Source organism: Papio anubis, chromosome 8 (assembly GCF_008728515.1).
Source record: "Papio anubis isolate 15944 chromosome 8, Panubis1.0, whole genome shotgun sequence".
Taxonomy (NCBI): Eukaryota; Metazoa; Chordata; class Mammalia; order Primates; family Cercopithecidae; genus Papio; species Papio anubis.
In genome coordinates, this window is record NC_044983.1 from 115,229,479 (window position 1) to 115,254,427 (window position 24,949).

The 24,949-nt window shown below is 43.4% G+C and overlaps 1 protein-coding gene across 2 annotated transcripts in view; it reads left to right on the forward strand.

Moving 5' to 3' along the window:
- DEPTOR (DEP domain containing MTOR interacting protein) overlaps positions 1–24,949 on the forward strand; it is a 183,984-nt gene that overhangs the window by 66,831 nt on the left and 92,204 nt on the right. For both annotated transcript variants that reach the window (XM_031669716.1, XM_031669717.1), the window contains exon 4: positions 24,533–24,711. In XM_031669716.1, coding sequence (XP_031525576.1) covers positions 24,533–24,711 — 179 coding nt within the window. The remainder of the gene's footprint in view (positions 1–24,532; positions 24,712–24,949) is intronic.

Here is a 24,949-nt window from a genome sequence, read left to right on the forward strand (position 1 = left end):
GGGGTTTTGCCATGTTGGCTGGGTTGATCTTGAAATCCTGACCTCAAGTGATCTACCCAACTCGGCCTTCCAAAGTGCTGGAATTACAGGTGTGAGCCACCATACCCGGCCAGTATGGCTAACTTTAAACAAAAAAACAAACACATTTGTGTTGGTAAGTGGAGAAATTAGAACCCTTGTGCATTGCTGGTGGGAATGTAAGATGGTACAGCAGTTGTGACAAATGATACAGAAGTGGCTTAAAAAAGTATATGTGTAATTACCAGGCCAGGTGCGGTGACTCACACCTGTAATCCGAGCACTTTGGGAGGCCGAGGTGGGCGGACCACCTGAGGTTGGGAATTCGAGACCAGCCTGACCAACACGGAGAAACCTTGTCTCTACTAAAAATTCAAGATTACAGGTGGTGCATGCCTGTAATCCCAGCTACTTGAGAGGCTGAGGCAGGAGAATCACTTGAACCCAGGAGGTGGAGGTTGCAGTGAGCCGAGATGATGCCATTACATTCCAGCCTGGGCAACAAGAGTGAAACTCCATCTCAAATAAAACAAAACAAAACAAAAAACCATTAAATACCGTGATCCAGCAATCCTAATTTTGGGTATGTACCTAAAAGTAGAAAAGCAGGATCTTGAAGAGATATTGGCACACCCATATTTATAAGCAGCATTATTCAAAATAGCCAAAAAGTGGAAGTAACCCAAGCGTTCACTGATGATGAATGAATAAACAAAATGTGATAGTCACATATAATGGAGTATTATTCAGTCTTAAAAAGGAAAAACATGGCCGGGCACAGTGGCTCACGCCTATCATCCCAGCACTTTGGGAAGGCCGAGGTGGGTGGATAACCTGAGGTGAGGAGTTTGAGACCAGCCTGGCCAACTTGGCGAAACCCCATCTCTACTGAAAATACAAAAATTAGCCAGGCGTCATGGTGGGTGCCTGTAATCTCAGCTACTCAGGAGCTGAGGCAGGAGAATCGCTTGAACCCAGGAGGCAGAGGTTGCAATGAGCCAAGATCGCACTATTGCACTCCAGCCTGGGTGACGAGTAAAACTCCGTCTCAAATTAAAAAAAGAAAACAAAACAAAACAAAATTGAAAAAGAAAGAAAAAAATATTCTGGCACATGCTTCACAACAGGGATGAACCTTGAAGACATTGTGCTAGGTGGAATGAGCTCATCACAAAAGGGATAAATATTATATGATCTCACTTATGTGAGGCACCTAGAACAGTTAATTCATAGAGATGGAAAGTAGAATGGTGGTTGCTAGGAGCAAGGGAAAGGGGGGAATAGGGAGTCATTGTTTAATGGGTATAGAGGTATAGTTTAGGAAGATGAAAAAGTTATGGGGAGGGATGGTGCTGATGGTTGCACACTGCTATGAATGTACTTAGTGATACTGAACTTAAAAATGGTTAAAATGGGGCCAGGCGCGGTGGCGGAAGGCTGTAATTCCAGCACGTTGGGAGGCTGAGGTGGTTGGATCACCTGAGGTCAGGAGTTCAAGACCAGCCTGACCAACATGGTGAAACCCCATCTTTACTAAATACAAAAAATTAGTTGGGCATGGTGGTGTATGCTTGTAATCCCAGTTACTCGGGAGGACGAGGCAAGAGGATCACTTGAACCTGGGAGGCAGAGATTGCAGTGAGCAGAGATCGCGCCATTGCACTCCAGCCTGGGCAACAAGAGCAAATCTCTATCTCAAAAAAAAAAAAAAGTTAAAATGGTAAATTTTATGTTGTGTATATTTTGCCACAATAAAAAATAAAGTAAATCGATATTTTAAAACACATAAAAAGGCAGGGAGTGGGGAACAGACAGGCTTATCTTATCAGTGTACTGGAAAGCAAGAGAAAGCCAAAGTGATATCTAAACAGTTGGGGCCAAATGTTTTTGATCAGAGGAGTTGCAGAGATAGCAGAGTAAGCCTGGAGATGTTGATAATGATGAAGGCAGCAAACCCAGGGCAAGTAACCCTTACTGATGCTTACTGTATACCAAGGACTTCACAAGTATCTTCTAAAAGCTTCATTCTAATCCAAGAAGATAAATATGGCTATTCTCCTTTCGGAAAATAGGGAAATTGAGTCTAGAGAGGTTAGCTAACTTGCCTAAATTCACACAGCTGGAAAGAGTAGGAGAGCATCTTCAAACCCTGGTTTCCAGCTCCCATGATTTTAACTCTTTCCTTCAGTCCCAGGCAGCAACAGTAATGAACCCACTAAATAAAGGTAAACGATATGCAGCTTAATCAGTTTTTAAATGGGTGGGGAAAAAAGTGTCTGTTACCTGGTTCATGCCAACTTCTTGGGTCTGGTTTTGGAAATCACATCCTTCTTACTGTTTCTTTGTAACACCCCCCTCCTCCTGCTGTAACATATGTGGCAATGATATTAGAGCTTTGTTAACATGCAAAACAGGCAGCCGGCCAGCGGTGCTTGCCAGAAGCCATCAGCCCTAGATTGTCATCTGCAGATTTCTAGCTCTGGTTGATTATGTAGAAGTGACTTGATTTATTCTTTATTGATTGATAGATTCATTGATTGATTTTTTTGAGACGGAGTCTCATTCTGTCACCCATGCTGAAGTATGCTGGCATGATCTTGGCTCACTGCAATCTCCACCTCCTGGTGAGTTCAAGCAATTCTCCTGTCTCAGCCTTGCGAGTAGTTGGAACTACAGACGTGTAGTTCCAAAACCACGCCTGGCTAAGTTTTGTATTTTTAGTAGAGACGGGGTTTCGCCATGTTGGCCAGGCTGGTCACAAACTCCTGAGCTCAGGTGATCCACCCACCTTGGCCTCCCAAAGTGCTGGGATTATAGGTATGAGCCGCCGTGCCTGGCCGTGACTTGATTTAAAGGTAAATATCTTGCTTTTCAAATGGTGGACTGGATTCATTGATGTATAAAAAACACATGCCTTCCTACACTACAATTGTATTCAGCATGGTGAGATATTCAGCTTGTATGTGGGACATTTCTGTTTGTCCTTCCAGATCCATTCTCTATCCCTTTCCAATCTGCTGTGTCCCCAAGAGGCTGACTTATATGAATGGTTTCACCAGAGTCCATTGCTCTTTGGCTTCTGGTTCAGCTCAGTCAGTGGGAGGCACTAGTAGAAAGTAGGTGGGAGGAAGGAGATTGAGGTCAGGGTATTTATTCCCCTGCTTCCTCCCTACCACTGAAGGCCACTGTGTTAGTCCATTCTCACACTGCTATAATGAACTGCCAGAGATTGGGTACTTTATAAAGAAAAGAGTTTTAATTGACTTACAGTTCTGCATGACTGGGGAGGCCTTAGGAAACACAATCATGGCAGAAGGGGAAGCAGGCAAATCTTACATGAGGGCAGATGAGGGTGAGAGAGAGAGAGTAGGAGGAACTGTCAAGCACTTATAGAACCGCCAGATCTCGTGAGAACTCACTCACTATCATGAGAACAGTATGGGGGAAACTGCCCCCATGATCCAATCAGCTCCCACCCAGGTCCCTCCCTGGACGTGTGGGGATTATGAGGATTACAATTCGAGATGAGTTTGGGTGGGGACACACAGTCAAACCACATCAGTCGCGGTTACTGTCATGGAGCCCTCCCCTTAACATCTGTCCCCTTTGGTCTCTGGAAGCTGGTCTCTCTCTATAATCCTGAGGCCTAGAGTTGTTAATGACCACCCCATTCTGTCAGCCCAGGAGCTTCACTATCCTTTACAATTTCCCTTAACCCTACCCATAACTTTGGCAGTTCCTTTATTATAAACTGGTTTTTTAATTTTTATTTTATTATTATTATTATTATTTTGAGACGGAGTCTCACTTTGTCGCTCAGGCTGGAGTGCAGTTGCACGATCTCGGCCCACTGCAATCTCCACCTCCTGGGTTCACGCCATTCTCCTGCCTCAGCCTCCCGAGTAGCTGGGACTACAGGCACCTGCCACCACGCCCGGATAATTTTTTGTATTTTTTTAGTAGAGACAGGGTTTCACCATGTTAGCCAGGATGGTCTCGATGTCCTGACCTTGTGATCTGCCTGCCTTGGCCTCACACCTGCTGGGATTACAGGTGTGAGCCACTGCGCTGGCCTAAAATGTCTTTTTTATTAACCTATTTGCATAGCCTTGTTATTTCTGGCTGGGAGCCTGTGAAATCCACCTGGGAAGTGAGACGAGTTCATCTCCCATCTCCTTGAGTGGACAGGCAGGCAGAATTATCCACACTCTATAAATGGAAAAGCCACTTGCTCTTTTTGTTTTGTTTTGTTTTCTTCTGATTGTGTACTATGCATGATGTGATGGTTGAAGCTGGCACATTGGCACATGATCCACTTAGTGGCCACTGTTGTATGAGCATGGAATATGGCTGGATTATAATAAATTATTTTGACATACTTCCTCTCTGCTTCTGTATCACCCTGGTTCCAGCACTGCAGCCATCTCAACAGGGTGATTGAGTCTTGGTATTTCAGTCTGTCCAGCTTGACTATAAACTCTCTGAGGTCATGCACCTTGAGGCCTCACACAACTTTGATATACATACATAGCATATGCCCCATAAATGTTTGTTGAAGAGATGAATAGATAAATGAACGCATTTTTTTGTTTGTTTGTTTTTTGAGAGTGTCTCGCTCTGTCACCGGGCTGGAATGAAATGGCACAATCTTGGCTTACTGCAATCTCTGCCTCCCAGGTTTAAGCGATTCTCCTGCCTCAGTCTCCCGAGTAGCTGGGACTACAGGTGCGCGCCACCACGACCAGCTGATTTTTTGTATTTTTCGTAGAGATGGGGTTTAACCATGTTGGCCAGGATGGTCTCAATCTCTTGACCTCATGATCTGCCTCCCTCAGCCTCCCAAAGTGCCGGGATTACAGGCGTGAGTCACTGCACCCAGCCTATAATGAATTAATTTGACACCCTTCCTCTCTACTTCTGTATCACCTTGGGTTCCAGCACAGCAGCCATCTCAACAGGGTGATTGAGTCTTGATATTTCAGTCTGTCCAGCTTGACTGTAAGCTCTCTGAAGTCATGCACCTTGAGACCTCACATAACTTTGGTATATATACATAGCATATGTCCCATAAATGTTTGTTGAAAAGATGAATAGATAAATGAATGCATGGTAATTCTTAATTAGGAAAGAAGTCAATAAGCAGTCCCTTCCTCCTTTTCCTAACCTTGAGAATGTTGACATTTCAGTAAGACTAGTAGTAGATATTGGTTATTCTAAGGTCACTCTATTTGTGTTTATTGGTTGTGAGTTCTGATCATAAAAATTCAGAAGATAAGAATAATAATCTTAGCCATCATTTAATGAGGATTTCTATGTTCTAGGCACCTTCCTAAGTATTTTTTGCATATTAGTTCATTTAATCCTTCCTACACCTCTAAGAAGGAAATATTTTCATCACCAATTTACAAAAAAGGAAGGTGAATTTGAGATGGGCTAAGTAGATGCTTTCAATACTCCATTTGCTAAAGAGTGATTCTGGCCAAAAGTTGCTCATGGCATAGGCTCCTCACTTTCCCACAATTCTGCATTAAAAATTAAAAAGTTAACTTCCTTGCAGTGAACCTATAGAAACTGAATGTCATGTTCAGCATGTTTTGAATCCAAGAACCCTAGCTGCCACAGAGAGTCAGTTGATTCCATCTGGAAGAGAGACTAAAACTCAGAGTCCTTTCTAGAGGAAATCCCTCTTGTTTATTTTTATGTGTGGAGATTCTAGAGTGAATGGATGAAGGCACATGGGGCAGGGTTAGGCTGTGCTAAACATTCTAAGACACAGACAGAGCAGCAACAGGGTTGGGACCTTCTGAGAGAAGAGGCACGTACTGAAGTAAAAGTGGATATTTGAAGAGTGATACCAGTGGAAGGCATGGCTGGGAGTTTTTAAAGAAGGAGGATATTCTTTCCTGATTAAAGGCTTTGTCCATGCAAACCAAGGCTTCCTGGGTTGGTCGCTTTGTTGTTAAATGCAGAGATCATTCCAAGGGGTGTAGTTGCTGTGTTGTTTTTCTTGCTTTGTTTGCTAAATGAAAACATCCCTGCTTAATTGCAGTCCCTTCACACAGAGCTTTGGTAGGGAAAACAAAGGCATTGTTCCACCAAATGGAAAAAGCACCAAATTGACAAAAAGCATTTAATAATTGCAGACCCCCTAACAAAAAGGTGTTTCAGACCAGAAAGAAAGAAAATCCAAATAACATTTTTAACTTTATTAAAGTTAAATTTGTAATTAAATTTTAACGATAAAGTTAAATTTATTGAAATGTAATCTACATAGAGTAAAGTGAACATATCGTAAGTATACAGCTCAATGCATTGTCACAAACTGAACATATCTGTGGAACCACCACCCAAATAGTGTTTTTGTTTTGTTTTGTTTTTAAATGTTCTCTGAGGCCAGGTGCAGTGGCTCATGCCTGTAATCATGCCCAGCACTTTGGGAGCCTGAGGTGGTGGATCACTTGAAATCCGGAGTTCAATCCCAGATACTCGGGAGGTTGAGGCAGGAGAATCACTTGAACCTGGGAGGCGGAGGTTGCAGTGAGCTGAGATCGCGCCATTGCACTGCAGCCTGGGCAACAAGGGCGAAACTTCGTCTCAAAAAATAAAATAAAATAAAATAAAATAAAATAAAATAAAAAAATGTTCTCTGTATTCTACCAAGGTTTAATATCCTAAACAAAATTAACTTTTTCATCCGTGTTCGTTTCTTCTAGAATATAAAACATTCTTTTAAGTAATTTAAATTCCTTGGCTTTTCTCTGTTCCACCTGCCACCTGATGCCACTCTTCTTCCCTCACCTTCTCCAGATGCCTAGAATTTGTTATTCTGGCCAGTTCAGACTGTCATCCAGCCTCTGCAAGGGTCAGCTCTCAGGGGCATGTGTGTATGAACCTTGTATATCACTTGTTCATGCTACTTTATGCTAGGCAATATGCTAGATGCTTTAGACAGATTAGCTCTAATTTTCACAATGACTGTGTTAAGGTAAGTATTATTGTCCTCATTACGTACAAGAAGCAGATCAGGATCAGAGCATCCAACTGCAGCTTAGAAGTCACAGTTCAGAGATACAGTCCCAGGATGACTTCCCTCCTGCAACTACCTCTCCGGGGCCACAGATGTTCATAGGCAAGAAAGGAGGACAAGGTAATTGACCAGGTCATCCCAACACCTTTTGTGTGGCTCTGGAGTACTGTTTTGTACTCATTATATTTCCTTCCTGTGCTAGGACAGATGTATTCAGAAAGAACTGTGAAGTTTTCCCTTTCGATCATATTCCGCTTTTGCAAACCATTCCTTTCTCCTAGTCCATGCTGAGATGGTTGAGAGTCACCAAGCATCTGCCTGCACACCAGTGGCTCCTGCTTGCTGTGTGTTTCTTTTTCCCATCGACCCTAGACTGAAGTTAGTCACTGATGCTTTGGCTCTGATGACCCCCTTCTGGTTTCTAGCCAGTGGGTGAAATCATTATATATAAGAGCAGTTCCCAGCTTTCAAGAGGTTTGTTTACTTTGCTTCCTCCTGATCTTCCAAAGTGGAAATTTTGCCTTATCTTTATATTCCCAGTGACCAGCACAGGGCAGCATATCCAGTAAGTGCCTGAGACATTTGCTGAACTGAAAGCACTGTTGCCATAATGAAAGTGAAAAGGTGGTGGATAATCACAGTACAAAAGGATCATTATGCTGTCATCTTTATCCTGATTGACACTCTTGAGCTCAGAATTTTTCTGTGGCTATCACCTATAGGCAATGAAGCCTTTCTGACCTAATCTTTGCCTGCTGCCCATGCTTAGCTCCCTGTGCTTTGCTCTCCTGCCCTCCCCCATCCTCTCCCTGCCCAATACCACATGATTTGTCCTGACCTCTCATTTGCACCATGCATTTGTACTTGCTCCTTGATCCTGTGTCCTCTCACCGTCTTGAAGGACCAACTTCCATTTCTTCTTAACTTGGAACTTGAAAGCGCCCTCTGACTGTTAAGTATTTCATTCCCTTGCTTCCCCTTCATCTTGCATGTACCTGTATCTCTGTTATAGCATTTATCTGTCTTGCACATAGGTTTTTTAACGTTTGCTTCCCAATCTGATAGTAGGCAACTTAAGAGTAAGGACCACGTCTTTTTATTTCTGCATATCCTGGGAGACAGATGATGCTCAATAGATATTTAAATGGTCTAGGCATCATGGCAGGTGCCTGTAATCCCAGCTACTTGGGAGGCTGAGGCAGGAGAATCTCTTGAACCCAGGAGGTGGAGGCTGCAGTAAGCCAAGATTGCACCACTGCACTCCAGCCTGGGTGACAGAGCGAGACTCCAGCTCAAAAAATAAAATAAATAAATAAAAACTAAAATAAAAATAAGAATTAAAAAAATATTATTAAATGAATGAATGAACAAATGAAAGTACTAAATATGGATTTTTTAACAGCTTTATGAAGACATAATTCACATACCATACAATTCACCTATTTAAAACATATAAGTTAATTTTATACTTTTTAAAAACTTTGTTTATAATATAGTCACAGATGTATGCAACCATTACCACAGTCAATTTCAGAGCATTTTCATCACTTCAAAAAGAAACCCCTTACCCCATAGCTATCACTCCCCTATGCTTTAATCTACCCCCTCATCCCTAAGCAATCATTGATCTGCTTTCTGTCTCTATACATTTCTCTGTTTTTTTTATTTTAATTTTAATTAATTTTTTTTTCTTTTGAGACAGAATTTCTCTCTTGTTGCCCAGGCTGAAGTGCAATGGCGCAATCTTGGCTTATTGCAACCTCCATCTCCCAGGTTCAAGCAATTCTCCTGCCCCAGCCTCCCAAATAGCTGGGATTACAGACATGCGCCACCACACCCGGCTAATTTTGTAACTTTAGTAGAGACAGGGTTTCACCATGTTGCCCAGGCGGTCTCAAACTCCTGACCTCATGTGATCCACCCACCTCGGCCTCCTGAAGTGCTGGGATTACAGGCATGAGCCACCATGTCCGGCCACATTTCTCTATTTTGATAATTTTATATGAATGGAATAATATAACGTATGGTCTTTTGTGACTGTCTTCTTTCACTTAGTATAATATTTTCAAGATTTCTCCGTGTTGTAGCTTGTTTCAGTACTTCACTTCTGCTTATAGCCAACTACTAATTCCTTGTATGCATACGCCACATTTTCAATTTCATCAGTTGATGGATATTTGGGTTGTATTTACTCTTTGGCCTTTATAAATAATATCGTTATGAATATTCATCTGCAAGGTTTTCTGTGGATGTATGTTTTCATTTCTCTTGGGCATGTACCTAGAAGTAGAATGGCGGGATCATACAGTAACTCTGTGTTCAACAATTTGAGGAACTGTGAGACTATTTTCTGAAGTGCCTGCACCATTTCAAATTCCCACCAACAGTGTATGAGGCTTCTAGTTTATATCATTGCCAAAACTTGTCCTCTGTCTTGTTTCTATCCAACTAGTGGTTATGAAGTGGTATGTCATTATACTTTTTGTTTGCAGTTCCCTGATGCAAATCTTTCTATGTAATTATTGGCTAATTTTTATATTTCCTTTAGTTTATTCAGATCATTTGCCCATTTTTATTTTCATTTTCATTTTGAGACAGAATCTCACTCTTCACCCTGGCTGGAGTGCAGTGGCGTGATCTCGGCTCACTGCAACCTCCGCCTCCCAGGTTCAAGCGATTCTCCTACCTCAGCCTCCTGAGTAGCTGGGATTACAGGTGCCCACCACCACACCCAGCTAATTTTTGTATTTTTAGTAGAGATGGGGTTTCACCATGTTGGCCAGGCTGGTTTTGAACTCCTGACCTCAGGTGATCTGCCCACCTCAGCCTCCTAAAGTGCTGGGATTACAGGCGTGAGCCACTGTGACCAGACTGTAATTCCAGAAGAAGGGTAGTTTTAGCTTTTACATTTAGCTTTTAAATCTATTTAGGGTGATTTTTTCTATGCAGTGTGAGGTAAGGATCCAACTTCAGTATTTTGCACGTGGCTATTCAACAGTCCCTCCACCATCTGTCGAAAAGACGACCCTTTCCCCATTATATGGCCTTGACACCCTTGTTGAAATCAGTTGACCATAGATATACTAAATAAAATTTGTGTTAAGATAGGTAATAATATAAAACACCTTGGTTGAATAATGAAAGCAGAGACTGCTTCTCTTGTCTTTTTATATCGCTTCCACAAATATGAGGGACAGAGCAGCCCTGCTATCACCTAGTCTGTTATTATATAGAAAGGCAGCCCCTGCTTATTGTGTTCAATATTTTATCATTGTTGCTTTTTTAAATTTGAATTAAATTTAATTAAATTTAATATTTTTTTGAGACGAAGTCTTGCTCTGTTGCCCAGGCTGGACTGCAGTGGTGTGATCTCAGCTCACTGCAACCTTCACCTCCCAGGTTCAAGCAATTCTTCTGCCTCAGCCTCTTGAGTATCTGGGATTACAGGTGTGCATCACCCACACCCTGCTAATTTTTTCTTTTTTTCTTTTTCTTTTTCTTTTTTTTTTTTCTCAAGATAGAGTCTCGCTCTGTCAAACAGGCTGGAGTGCAGTGGTGTAATCTTGGCTCACTGCAATCTCCGCCTCCCGTTTCAGCGATTCTCCTGCCTCAGCCTCCCGAGTAGCTGAGATTACAGGGGTGCACCACTATGTCCAGGTAATTGTTTTTGTATTTTTAGTAGAGATGGGGTTTTACCATGTTTGCCAGGCTGGTCTCCAACTCCTGGCCTCAAGAGATCTGCCCACCTCAGCCTCCCAAAGTGCTAGGATTACAGGCATGAGTGACAGCACCCAACCATGTTTCTTATATCTTTTAAATATATTTGGCATGGTGAAGTGGCTCACACCTATAACTCCAGCACTTTGGGAGGCTGAGGTGGTAGGATTGCTTGAGCCTGGAAAGTCAAGGCTGCAGTGAGGTGTGGTCACACCACTGCACTTCAGCTTGGGTGACAGGGTTAGACACTATCTAAAAATATATATATATACACACACACACACGCGCGCGCACGCACACACACACACGCACACATCAATTTTCCCAGATTGTCCTCAGTTTTCCTTCATCACTTCATCTTACTTCTCCTAAATATCTTTATTTACTCCTCCTTTCTTTCTCTGTTTTGTTAGCAATTTCTTCTGTTTTCTAATAATTATGAAAGCATTCAAAATAAATAATAACCATTCCTGTCAAATGAGCTTTAGAATAGGTTTTAGAACCCGGCTTCCCTTGACATTTGTTTTAAAAGGCTCACTGAGGTTTGAATTGTTTTGAATTGAGGGTACAAGCACTTGGTTTCTCTCCTTCTTATATAATTTTGTGGTGATGAAGCCATAGTTGAATGTAGCCTTTTAGGATGGCCATGGCCTGAGAATCCACACTTGGCTTCTATCTAAAGCTGATTCAGATTCTGAAAATGGCTGTTGAATACAACACTAAAACCCATGGGGAATGTGAAAATTACTACTTTCCAGAATATCAGTCTCTTCAGAGCATAAAACTAACACTAAAAAGTTCTCATCTTTCTTTCAGCTAATTTGAAATAACAAGCAAAGAGGAAGGGATTTTATTTCCAAAAACAACACCCTCCATTACTGTTGCTTATGGTATTCACTTAGTTTTTAGTCACTTAGTTGATTAGAAGATATTTATTGAACACCTGATGTATACCTCCTCTCTGGGCTCAGTTTTCTAAGAAATAAAAACATTTAAGGCATGGTGCCTGTTCTTCAGAAAGTTCTAGTTTCACTGGAGGGATAAAAATAGTACATAAAAATTGAGAGGAAATTCAGGCTGAGTGCTGTGGCTCACACCTGTAATCCCAGTACGTTGAGAGGCTGAGATGGGTGGATCACCTGAGTCAGGAGTTCGAGACAAGCCTGGGCAACATGGCGAAACCCTGTCTACTAAAAAGCAAAAATTACCTGGATATGGAGGCGCACGCCTGTAATCCCAGCTACTGGGGAGACTGAGGCAAGAGAATTCCTTGAATCCAGGAGGCAGAGGTTGCAGTGAGCTGAGATCCGCAACACTGCACTCCAGCCTGAGTGACAGAGTAAAACTCTGTCAAAAAAAAGGAAGTCAAAGAATTTCTTTTTTTAAAAAAAGAGAGGAAATTCAGAGAGACGGCGAGTCCTGTGTGGATTGCTCCTTAGTTGGGATACGTTCACAGAGACCTTAGGGCTTAATCTGACCATTTAAAATAGTCCCACTATCTCCACTGACACTTTATGTGAATGACAGTCAGGCCCCTTCTGCTCTTTCTGTCTGGCTGGTGCAGCCCCTCACCTCCACACAGGACGCAGGACTGGTCATGAGGGCCTGGAGTTGGATTTCAGCCCCTGAAGCTATGTTCCCTTGTACAGTGAACAACCTATATTACTGTACAAGGAGCCCCTAAAGTTCCGAGATACATGTGTAGAACATGCAGGTTTGTTACATAGGTATTAACGTGACATAGTGGTGTGCTGGCACCTAGGTATTAAGCCCTGCATGCACCACACCCCCTAACTGGTCCCAGTGTGTGTTGTTCCCCCACTAGCTGTGTCCATGTGTTCTCATTAATGAGTGAGAACGTGCGGGTTTGGTTTTCTGTTCCTATGTTAGTTTGCTGAGGATGATGGCTTCCAGCTTCATCCATGTCCCTGCAAAGGACGTGTAGTTTCAATTTCTTCAGGGAAGGGAAAATGGGAAGAAGTGAGGGAACACCATGAGCAGGGAACCAAGGTGAGACTGAGTATGTTCTATTCAGTGTCTGATATGAAGGTTGGTGAAGGAGGGTAGAAGATCCTCATTGCCACACTATAAAGTGGTGTTTCTTCCCCTGTTCCTCACCTTTTCCAATATGTAGTATTTTTACTCACAAATATTAACTGAGCAGCTGTTTATTCGTTCCAAACCAAATTATTATGAAAATTGCATCAATTTAGCTATACATAGCTCTATAGACAATAGCATAGTCCTTAAAAATATCAATGCTCATGTGAGCATTTCTCCCTACTTTCTTGCTGTCAAGGCCAAGGGAAAACTTTCCCTTTCTTGCTGTTGGGGCAAGGGAGAAAAGGCATATACATTTATTCATAGTTTTATGTGACATAGGAACCTTTAAAATGAAGACCCAAAGATACAGGGGAAATTGTCCATTTTTATGCTTAGGTTCAAGAAATTATGGACAATTGTGTAGAAATATGACTGGAGGCTGGGCGTGGTGGCTCACGCCTGCAATCTCAGCACTTTGGGAGGCCAAGGCAGGCAGATCACTTGAGGTCAGGAGTTTGAGACCAGCCTGGTCAACATGGTGAAACCCTGTCTCTACTGAAAATACAAAAATTAGCTGGGCATGGTGGCACACGCCTATAATCCTAGCTACTTAGGAGGCTGAGGCACAAGAATCACTTAATCTCTTGAACCCAGGAGGTGGAGGTTGCAGTGAGCCAAGATCGTGCCACTGCACTCCAGCCTGGGTGACAGAGCAAGACACTGTAAAAAAAAAAAAAAAAAAGAAAGAAATATGATTGGACAAAAAGGGTATGATCTATAGTTAATAGACTCAGTGGGGGCAACCCAGTAAAGCCTGTCTATCTAGATTCTTCCTGGCCTCTCTGAGCATGCATTCCTTCTGTGTGTGGTGTAAGACCCTCTCTGGAATGGGAATCTTATGACCTACAGTCAAACAAGATAGGTCAGATAGCTTCTTCTTTTTTTTTTTTTTTTTTTTTTTTTTTTTTTTTGACAGAGTCTTGCTCTGTCACCCAGGTTGGAATACAGTGGCACAAATCTTGGCTCACTGCAACCTCCACCTCTCCGGTTCAAGTAATTCTCCTGCCTCAACCTCCGGAGCAGCTGAGATTACAGGTGCCCACCACCATGCCCAGCTAACTTTTTGTATTTTTAGTAGAGATGGAGTTTCACCATGTTGGCCAGGCTGGTCGAGCTCCTGACCTCAAGTGATCTACCCGCCTTGGCCTCCCAAAGTGTTGGGATTACAGGTGTGAGCCACTGCGCCTGGCCAGATAGCTTCTTTATTGCCTGTTTTCACACAGAGAGGCAGAGGGAAAGTTAGAGTGATATTTTTACATTTTATGGCTGGTTTTGGGAAAAGGGGTACTGGTTTCTATGATGTGCCTTGGGGAAGAGAGATTATAGTTTCTACGGCTAGCCTCGGGGGAGAATGGGACTGAGACACAGGATGACTGGAGAAGGTCAGAGAAACACTTTTGTTTCTGAGGCCTTCATTTGGGGGTATTGTTTTCTGAGTACCAACATTGCTAATCACACAAATCAGTGTTATACTTTCAAAACTATTGGAAGCATACATTTAAGTACATAATTAGACATTGGAAACAAATTTATTATATTGAGTATTAATATAAGAGTTTTGTCAGGAGTGAGTCATCTGGCTAAACCTAAACTGAAGCCTAATTTAATTTCTTGATTGATAACATTTTTTTTCCAGTTATAAACATAGTACATTTTCTTTGGGGGAGAACTTGAGTAATAGAGAACTCAATTTTTTTTTTTTTGAGACAGTTTTGCTCTTGTTGCCCAGGCTGGAGTGCAATGGTGCGATCTCGGCTTACCACAACCTCCACCTCCCGGGTTCAAGCAGTTCTCCTGGCTCAGCCTCCCAAGTAGCTGGGATTACAGGCATGCACCGCCATACCGGCTAATTTTGTATTTTTAGTAGAGATGAGGTTTCTTCATGTTGATCAGGCTAGTCTTGAACTCCCAACTTCAGGTGATCCACCTGCCACGGCCTCTCAAAGTGCTGGGATTACAGGTGTGAGCCACCTTGCCTGACTGAGGTAAAGGTTTTAATATTTGGGTGAATGAATATTAACTTTTTTTTTTTTTTTTTTGAAACAGGGTCTCACTCTGTTGCCCAGACTGGAGGACAGTGGTGCAATCACAGCTCACTGCAGCCTCAAACTCCTGGGCTCAAATGATGCTCCCACCTCAGCCTCCCGGGGGTAGCTAAGACTACAGGCATGTGCCACTACACCCAAATATTTTTTGGTATTTTTTGTAGATGGGGTTTTGCCATATTGCCCAGGTTGGTCTCAAATTCCTGGGCTCAAGTGATCCTCCCACCTTGGCCTCCTGAACTGCTGGGATTAAGGTGTGAGCCACCATGCCCAGTCTGTTTTGCTTTTAAAAATAATTGATCGTATTAACACATGACTTGTTTTTTAAAGCTCTCTTTCTAAATTCTGAAGCATCTTTTTGACCTAAGCCCCACAGGCCATTTCGCCTCCCTCCCTGGCTTTTGCTTCTGTACATCATTCACATCTATTTCCAGGTTACATAGGGCCTCCTCAGCTCTTTTGAATTTTTTTTCCCAATGTACAAGGAGATCGCTATCAGCTTATTTCTATTCTTGTACTGGCCCCTAAATGTAGTAGTTCCTTCTATTGTAGTGCTGCCTTCCCTCTGGGTTAATATGCATCTGGGAAATCTGAGTCAGATATAGACCCAGGAAAGGTAGAAATCAGTTCACATGCACAAGCAAAACCTGGTGAGTGCTTGCAGCAGGCAAATATTGTTTTTGTGTGTGTGTGTGTGTGTGTGTGTGTGTGTGTGTGTGTGTGTTTTGAGACAGTCTTGCTCTGTTGCCCAGACTGGAGTGCAGTGGCACAATCTCGGCTCACTGCAACCTCCGTCTCCTGGGTTCAAGTGATTCTCCTGCCTTAGCCTCTTGAGTAGCTAGGATTACAGGTGCCTGCCACCGCACTTGGCTAATTTCGTATTTTTAGTAGAGACAGGGATTTGCTATGTTGGCCAGGATGGTCTTGAACTCCCAATTTCTGGTGATCTAACCACCTCAGCCTCCCAAAATGCTGGGATTACAGGCATGAGCCACTGCACCCAGACTCTACAATTCAATTTTAAGAGTTATTATGTTCTGGATGCAAATCTGTTATTAGACATAGAATTTGCAAATACTTTCTCCCATTCTGTTCTTGATGGTATTGTTCGTAGCACAAAAGTTTTTAATTTTGAAATAGTCCAATTTGTCTATTTCTCTGTTATGTTGCTTGTGCTTTTGGCATCATGTCTAAGGAGCCACGCCTAACCCAAGCCTATGGAAACTTGCTACTTACGTCTTCTTTCAAACATAGGAGTTTTATAATTTTAGCTCTTATGTTTAGTTCTATAATCCATTTTAACATAATTTTTTCTTTCTTTTTTTTTTGAGACAGAGTTTCGCTCTTGTTGCCCTGGCTGGAGTGCAGTGGTATGATCTCGGCTCACCACAACCTCCACCCCCCTGAGTTCAAGCGATTCTCCTGCCTCAGCCTCCTGAGTAGCTGGGATTACAGGCATGCACCACCACGCCCAGCTAATTTTGTATTTTTGGTAGAGATGGGGTTTCTCCATGGTGGTCAGGTTGGTCTCGAACTCTTGACCTCAGGTGATCTACCCACCTTGGCCTCCCGAAGTGCTGGGATTATAGGTGTGAGCCACTTCACCCTGCCGACATAATTTTTGTATAAGTCATGAGGTATATATTAAAAATAGGTTAACTGTATGGTGTGTGAATTATCTCTGAGTAAAGCTTGAAGAAGAAGGAAGGGGAGGGGGTGGGAGAAGAGGGGGAGAAGAAAGAGGAGAAGTCATCCTGGCAGCCTCTGCTTCCTCTTTCTTGAGCCCCGCATCACCACGTCCAGACTTCCTTACTGGAGAGAGGCTATTTTGAGGGGCACCACAGAGCCAACTATCTGGTTCTGGCCATCATCTGCATGCAACTGTGAGTGATCCCAAGCTAGAGTCATAGAGGAACTGCCCAGGTGAACCCCAGACGATGCATCCAGTACTAAGATATAATTAAATGATGGTTATTTTAAGCCACCAAGCTTGTCGTATAGCAAAAGATAATCACAACAAGTAGTAAGTCAAATACTTGCTTTAACATTGTGACTACATATTAATCCTAAAATAAAATCCCACGAAAGGCTTGGTCTTCAAAATAAGAACCTGGATGGGGACATTAGTTGATTATAAGAGGAAGTGAAATAAGGAAGCGCTAAGGCTGGTGGAGCATGTTGTAAATGGCAGGTTGAACCAATCCAGGCAGGCATGCCAGCTGGCCTCCATCCTAAAGCTCACACTGGCAGAAGCAGCTAACCAGTCACTTGTCCAGAGGCCACCAGATACTTAGTAGGAGCTCTAGACGGCTGGCAGGTCATGTTTCTAGTTACAAGAAATGACACAAGTTAACCCCGTCTGCTCGCCCTCCCCATTGCCTGAAAGGAAAATCACTGAACTGGGAGGGACAGGGTGGTCCGAAACAGGGATAAAGGCCGGAGGGATAAAGGCTGGGAGTCTGTGTTTATATCTTAAATGGAGACTATCAGTAGTGCAAACTCTCTTGATTATCTCCACACAGGTCTCCTTTTTTTTCTTAAAGAGACAGGGTCTTTTTTTTTTTTTTGGAGATGGAGTCTCATTCTGTCGCCCAGGCTGGAGTGCAATGTCACCATCTCAGCTCACTGTAACCTCCACCTCCTGGGTTCAAGTGATTCTCCTGCCTCAGCCTCCCAAGTAGCCGGGATTATAGGCACCCATCACCACACCCAGCTAATTTTTTTGTATTTTTGGTAGAGACGGGGTTTCACCCTGTTGGTCAGGCTGATCTTGAACTCCTGACCTCAGGTGATCCACCCGCCTTGGCCTCCCAAAGTTCTGGGATTACAGGCATGATCCACCTTGCCTGACCAGAGACAGGGTCTTGCTCCATCCAGGCTGGAGTGCAATGGCACAATCATAGCTCACGGCAACTTCGAACTCCTGGGCTCAAGGGATCTTCCTGCCTCGGCCTCCCAAAGTGCTGGGATTAAAGGTGGGAGTGAGCAACTGCACCCAGGTTGGGGTTATTTTTAGTATATACTTGGATAATGATGTATAGCAGGAGAATCCTTAGAATTAAATTTAATTTATTCACTCAGCTTTTTGAAAACCTACTGTGCTAGGAAAAAACTGTGAACCACATAGACAGGTTCTCTGGTCTCAAAAAGCTTCTAATCAAGTGAGCAGGTAATTCCCCTAGTGCTTTGAGAGGGACTTTAGAAATGGTACATGGTCTGTATTTGCAGGAATTGGAGATTTCTTAGAGAAAGTGATATCTAAAACCAGAAAACTGAGGACGCTAGTTTTTCTTCCATTTTGTCCTCCAAGACACCTTATTTGAGGGTCAAAAGAAGTGAAGGAATGGTAGTATTTCTTGCCTGGGCATGCACATGGGTCATTCTATTTTTTTTTTTTTTGAGACAGGGTCTTGCCCTGTTGCCCAGGCTGGAGTGCAATGGTGCGATCGTGGCTCACTGCAACCTCTGCCTCCTGGGTTTGAGTGATGCTCCTGCCTCAGCCTCTCATGTAGCTGGAATTATAGGCATGTGCCACCATGCCTGGCTAATTTTTGTATTTTTAGTAGAGACAGAGTTTCACCATGTTGGCCAGGGTGGTCTCAAACTCCTGACCTCAAGTGATTTGCCTGCCTTGGCCTCCCAAAGGGCTGGGATTACAGGCGTGAGCCACCGCGCCCGGCCTCTATTTTCTTTTCTAGATTCTTGTCATCATTCCATGCGGCTTTATTCTATGCAGATTATTCCCTGGAACTTCAGTGTTCATCTGTCATTCTGTTGCGACTTTCTGAGCTATGTAACATGCCTCAGTGTGTGTGGTTTCACATATTTTGCCACCACTTATTCATACGAATGTGTTCCAGCCATCTATTCCTACACAACAAATCATACTAAGTATTTAGCAGTCTAAAACAACCATGATGTATTATTTCTTTTGATTCTATGGTTTGCATGGTGGTTCCTCTATTGTTTTCATCTGGGCAAGTTCATAGAGGTCAGGAGTTCGAGACCAGCCTGACCAACATGGTGAAACCCTGTCTCTACTAAAAATACAAAAATTATCTGGGTGTGGTGGTGCACACCTGTAATCCCAGCTGCTCAGGAGGCTGAGGCAGGAGAATAGCTTGAACCCGGGAGGCGGAGGTTGCAGTGAGCCGAGATTGCGTCACTGCACTCCAGCCTGGGTGACATAGTGAGACTCTGTCTCAAAAACAAAACAAAACAAAAAAAAAACAAAAAAAAGAAGAACCTTACTTTCACTGCATCCCATTGGTCTGAGCAAGTCACAAAGCTAGCCCAGGTTCAAGGGAAATTGAAATGGACTCCGCCTCTGGATAGGAGAAGCAATGAAGTCACACTGGAAGACACGTGAAGAACTACCGTGTCCATTTTTGCTTTGCATACATTTTCCTAGAGAGTGTTCTTATGTTTCTTTCACTTGTGTTGACATACATGTGACAGTTGTCCTTACCACCTTCCAAGAAGGGGTTGTCCATTATTATATTAAATAAAATTCATATTGCTTATACCAATTCAACTGTTACTAACTTTGGGAAATAAGCCTGTTGGGTATTTCTTTTTTTTTTTTTTCTTTTTTTGAGACGGAGTCTCGCTCTGTTGCCCAGGCTGGAGTGCAGTGGTGTGATCTCGGCTCACTGCAAGCTCTGCCTCCCGGGTTCATACCATTCTCCTGCCTCAGCCTCCCCAGCAGCTGGGACTACAGGTGCACGCTGCCACACCTGGTTAATTTTTGTATTTTTAGTAGAGACGGGGTTTCACCGTGTTAGCCAGGATGGTCTTGATCTCCTGACCTTGTGATCTGCCCACCTCAGCCTCCCAAAGTGCTGGGATTACAGGCATGAGCCACTGCACCCGACCGCCTGTTGGCTATTTCTAAGCATGGATTAAAGTGAAGAAGAGGTTTGATTTGGGAAAAGATCTAAATAAGATTTTTTTTTTTTTTTTTTGAAACGGAGTTGTGCTCTGTCCCTCAGGCTGGAGCACACTGGTGTGATCTCGGTTCAGTGCAACCTCTGCCTCCCAGGTTCAAGAGATTCTCCTGCCTCAGCCTTCTACCACAGTAGCTGGGATTACAGGCATGCACCACCACACCCCGCCAATTTTTGTATTTTTAGTAGAGATGGGGTTTCACTGTGTTGGCCAGACTGGTCTTAAACTCATAACCTCAAGTGATCTGCCCTCCTTGGCCTCCCAAAATGCTGGGGCTACAGGCGTGAGCCTCTGTGCTTGGTGTCTACATAAGATTTTTAAGTGACTTCTGTTACATGCTGAATGAGAAGGTCTTTAATGAGTTCTATTAGATGCTTATACCTTGTATACTCTTATACTCTTAATAAGGGTATACGTTCATGGGCCAGGCGCAGTGGCTCACACCTGTAATCCCAGCACTTTGGGAGGCTGAGGCGGGCAGATTACAAGGTCAGAAGTTCAAGACCAACCTAGCCAACATGGTGAAACCTCGTTTCCACTAAAGATACAAAAATTAGGCATGGTGGCACACGCCTATAATCCCAGCTACTCAGGAGGCTGAGGCAGAATTGCTCAAACCTGTGAGTCAGAGGTTGCAGTGAGCTGAGATTATGCCACTGCACTCCAGTCTGGGTGACAGGGTGAGACTTTCTCTTAAAAAAAAAAAAAAAAAAAGTATACATTCATATACTTAGAACTTCACTTGCCCCCAATATTTTTATTGATAACAACAATTTAGTGAAGCAAGTGGAACAGGTATTATCTTCCTCATTTAATATAAGTTTGGGAGACAGTGAGAAGTTACATGACTAGTTTGTAGCAGAGCTATGTTTGGGTCCCAGGCATCTAATTTCTAATCCTGAGCCCCTTCCATGGATTTCAGATAGAACTCTAATCATTCTAGGAAGAGAGAAGGGACCTTAAAGGAATCTCCATTTTCATGAGTTCATAGCTATGAAGGCAGAAATTCATCTTGCCCCAATGTAGGTACAATGATTACTTCCATAGCATAACACTTTGTGTATACTGTACATTATTTTTTATTACAAAGTTGTTTCATTCACACTCATATGATTTTCACAAAAGCTGGGTAAGGATACCATTATACTCTTGAGAAAAACAAGGTTGAATAAAAGAAAAGTGGCTCCCAGCACGTTGGAAGGCTGAGGCTGGCAGATCACCTGAGGTCAGGAGTTCAAGACTAGCCTGGCCAACATGATGAAACCCTGTCTCTACTAAAAATACAAAAATTAGCCGAGCTTGGTGGCACATGCCTGTAATCAGGAACTCATCAGGAATAATTTTATGGAAGAACATGGCACAATGACTGTGGCATTTTATATGGTTCAATTTTTAATTTAACAAAGTTTTATGGGCCAGGTGTGGTAGCTCACACCTGTAATCCCAGCACTTTGAGAGGCCGAGGCCAGCAGATCACTTGAGGTCAGGAGTTTGAGACCAGCGTGGCCAACATGGTGAAAACCCATCTCTACTGAAAATACAAAAAAAAAAAAAAAAATTAGCTGGACATGGTGGTGCATGCCTGTAGTTCCAGCTACTTGGGAGGCTGAGGCAGGAGAATCACCTGAACTTGGGAGGTAGAGATTGCAGTGCGCTGATATTGCGCCACTGCACTCCAGCCTGGGTGACAGAGCAAGACTGTCTCAAACAAAACAAAACCAAAAAGCCCCAAAGTTTTATGGACAAAAGTGGACTCAACCTTCTTGGAGCCTGCAATTGACCTATCTTTAATCTGATAATCACAGAAACTGTACAGGGAGCAATGAGATGGTCTAATTGAGACCCGACCATAACTGAGATGCAAAACAAGGAGTCAAGTAGGCACAGGAGGGAGTGGTGAGGAGAAGAGAGGGAAAGCATTCTGGTCATGGAGATGGCAAATTCAAAGGCCTGTGGTAGATGGGGCATGGTATATTTGAGGAACTGAAAGAGGGCAGGATCACGCATAGTTTATATGCCATGTGAAGAATTTTGGTCTTTATCCTAAAAGCAATGAGAAGCTATGGAAGTGTATTTTCAACAGGGGAAGGACATTATCAGGTTTGAATTTTTAAAAGATAATTTAATAGTTATGTCTAGACTTAGGTGTCCAAGGTTGGGTTGAGAATAAGAGTGGATGCATAGTATAGTTAATTAAGAAAACACTGTAGTTGTCTAGCTTAAAAGTATTGGTATTTTAGACTAAGGTAGTGGCAATGCCTGAGATGGGAAGGCTTAGACATACATGAGAGAGATTTAGTAGTTCAAGTTCACAGTTCATACTGATGACTGGGCAGGGGGTGAGGAAGAGGGAGGGGCCAAGGACAATGTCTCATTTTCTGGCTGAACAGTGTAAGCACTGACTGGCACAGGACCAGGTTTGGAAGGAAGAATGTGAGCTCAGTTTTGGGCTTGTTGATTTTGAGGTGGCTTTGAGAAATCTATGTGGATGCAAAGCTGTAGGGTTGGGAGTATAGGCCTGGTCTGGGAATATAAATTTGGGAATCTTTGGAACATGGATGGTAATTGAAGACAGGGACATGGAGGAGCTCACCAGAGAGACTATGGAATGAGAAAAGAGGTATGTAGGGACTGAATCTCAAGGAATTCCAGCCTTTAAAGTCCAGGGAGATGCAGAGAAGCCAACACAAGGGTAGCTGAGTAAGAGATAGGAGCAGAGGGCGGGTCAGAAACCAGTAGAGTATGATTGATGTCCCCCTAGCCGAGGACAGTGGTCAGTACCTTCTATTGATTTTTTTTTTTTTCTTAGAGGGAGTGTCCGTCACTCAGGCTGGAGCGCAGTGGTGCGAACTCGTCTCACTGCAACCTCTGCCTCCTGGGTTCAAGCGACTCTCCTGCCTCAGCCTCCTGAGTAGCTGGTACTACAGGCATGTGCCAATGTGTCTGGCTAATTTTTTCGTATTTTTAGTAGAGACAGGGTTTCGCCAAGCCAGGCTAATCTCAAACTCCTGACCTTAAGCGATCCACCCGCCTCGGCTTCCCAAGGTACTGGGATTACAGGTGTGAGCCACCATTCCCGGCCCCATATACTGGTATTAATGTCAACCAGAATAAGGACTGACATTTGCATTACATTGCATCATATATGGCTGCATAGGAGAACACATATAAGCCCAGATGGAGCTATTTTGGAGATGTGAAAATGGATCCAGAGGAGCTGAGGAATGCCTGGGAAGATAGGTGTGAGAAGCAAGCCATGTGGGTACGGGAGAATTTCAAGAGTCACTTATGTAGTCGTCTTAGTTCAGGCTACTGTGACAAAATATACCATAGGCTGAGTAGCTTAAACAACAAACATTTGTTTGGGAGGTCCAAGATCAAGGTGCCAGCAGATCCAGTGACACCTGCTTCTTGGTTTGCAGGTGGCTGCTTCTTGGTTTGATCCTACTTCTTGGTTTGCAGATGGCTGTTTGCTGGCTATGTCCTCACATGGCAAGAGCAGAGAGAAAGAAAGAGAGCAAGCTCCCTTTTGTCTCTTTTTATAAGGGCACTAATGCCATCGCGAGGGCTCCAGCATCATAACCTAACTACCTCCCAAATGCGCCACCTGCAAATATCATCACAGTAGAGACTAGAGATTCACAATATGTAATTAGCAGGGACGGCTGGGCATGGTGGCTCATACTGGTAATCTTGGCACTTTGGGAGGCCAAGACGGCAGGATCACGAGGTCAGGAGTTCGAGACAAGCCTGGACAATATGGTGAAACCCCGTCTCTACTAAAAATACAAAAATTCGTCGAGTGTGGTGGCATGTGCCTGTAATCCCAGCTACTCTGGAGGCCAAGGCAGGAGAATCGCTTGAACTCAGGAGGTGGAGGTTGCAGTGAGCCAAGATAGCACCATTGCCCTCCAGCCTGGGCAACAAGAGTGAAACTCTGTCTCAAAAAAAAAAAAAAAATTTAGCGAGGACACAAAACACTCAGTTCACAGCATTAGTCTTCTTAGCACAGAAGTGAAATAATGCAATTAGGAAAGAAATACTAGCCTTTTCAGAATGGTAGAGTAGAACATGAAATTGTAACTTCTTTTCAAGATTGCTAACTTGAATGCAGTCTGCTAATCATAGAGTTTTGGATTGCATTTCCAATTTTTTTTTTTCAAATTACTAGGATAAAATGCATCTTGGTTGCTTTTGAAGCAGATCTTCCTCTTAGAAATTACATGTATGGTAGGCTGGGCGTAGTGGCTCATGCCTGTAATCCCAGCACTTTGGGAGGCCAAGGCAGGCGGATCACCTGAGGTTGGGAGTTCAAGACCAGCCTGACCAACATAGAGAAAACCTGTCGCTACTAAAAATACAAAATTAACTGGGCGTGGTGACACATGCCTGTAATGCTAGCTACTTGGGAGGCCAAGGCAGGAGAATCGCTTGAAACTGGAAGGTGGAGGTTGCAGTGAGCCGAGATCATGCCATTGCACTCCAGCCTGGGCAACAAGAGCAAAACTCTGTCTCAAAAGAAAAAAGAAAAAAAGAAATTACACGTGTGGTGGCACCTGACAGCTGCATCTGTCTGACAACTTTGCTGTGGTACTTCACGGAATTCAATGATTTCAAATGAGCTGTTTTCCTTCTGTATAGGTTTATTTTTCTTTTCCCTTTTTTTTCTTCCCAGGCTGATGAGCCCTGAAAACACACTCCTGCAGCCCAGGGAGGAGGAAGGGGTCAAGTATGAGCGCACCTTCATGGCATCTGAATTCCTGGACTGGCTGGTTCAGGAAGGTGAGGCCACCACAAGGAAAGAGGCAGAGCAGCTTTGCCACCGGCTTATGGAGCATGGCATCATCCAGCATGGTGAGTGTATTGGGCAGCTTTTGCTGCAGTAACAAGCAGCCCCAAATCTTGTGTCTTACAACAAGTACTTATTTCTCACTCATGAATCTGTAAGTCAGTGGCACCTCTGCTTATGTTCAGCTTGTCTTCAAGCTGGGGGTCAAGTTCAGGGCTGTGCTCCATGCCTTTCCATTCTGGGACACAGACTAGAGGAATATCCACTGTTTGTGATGTGTTGTTTTCAACAGATGGTTGCAGA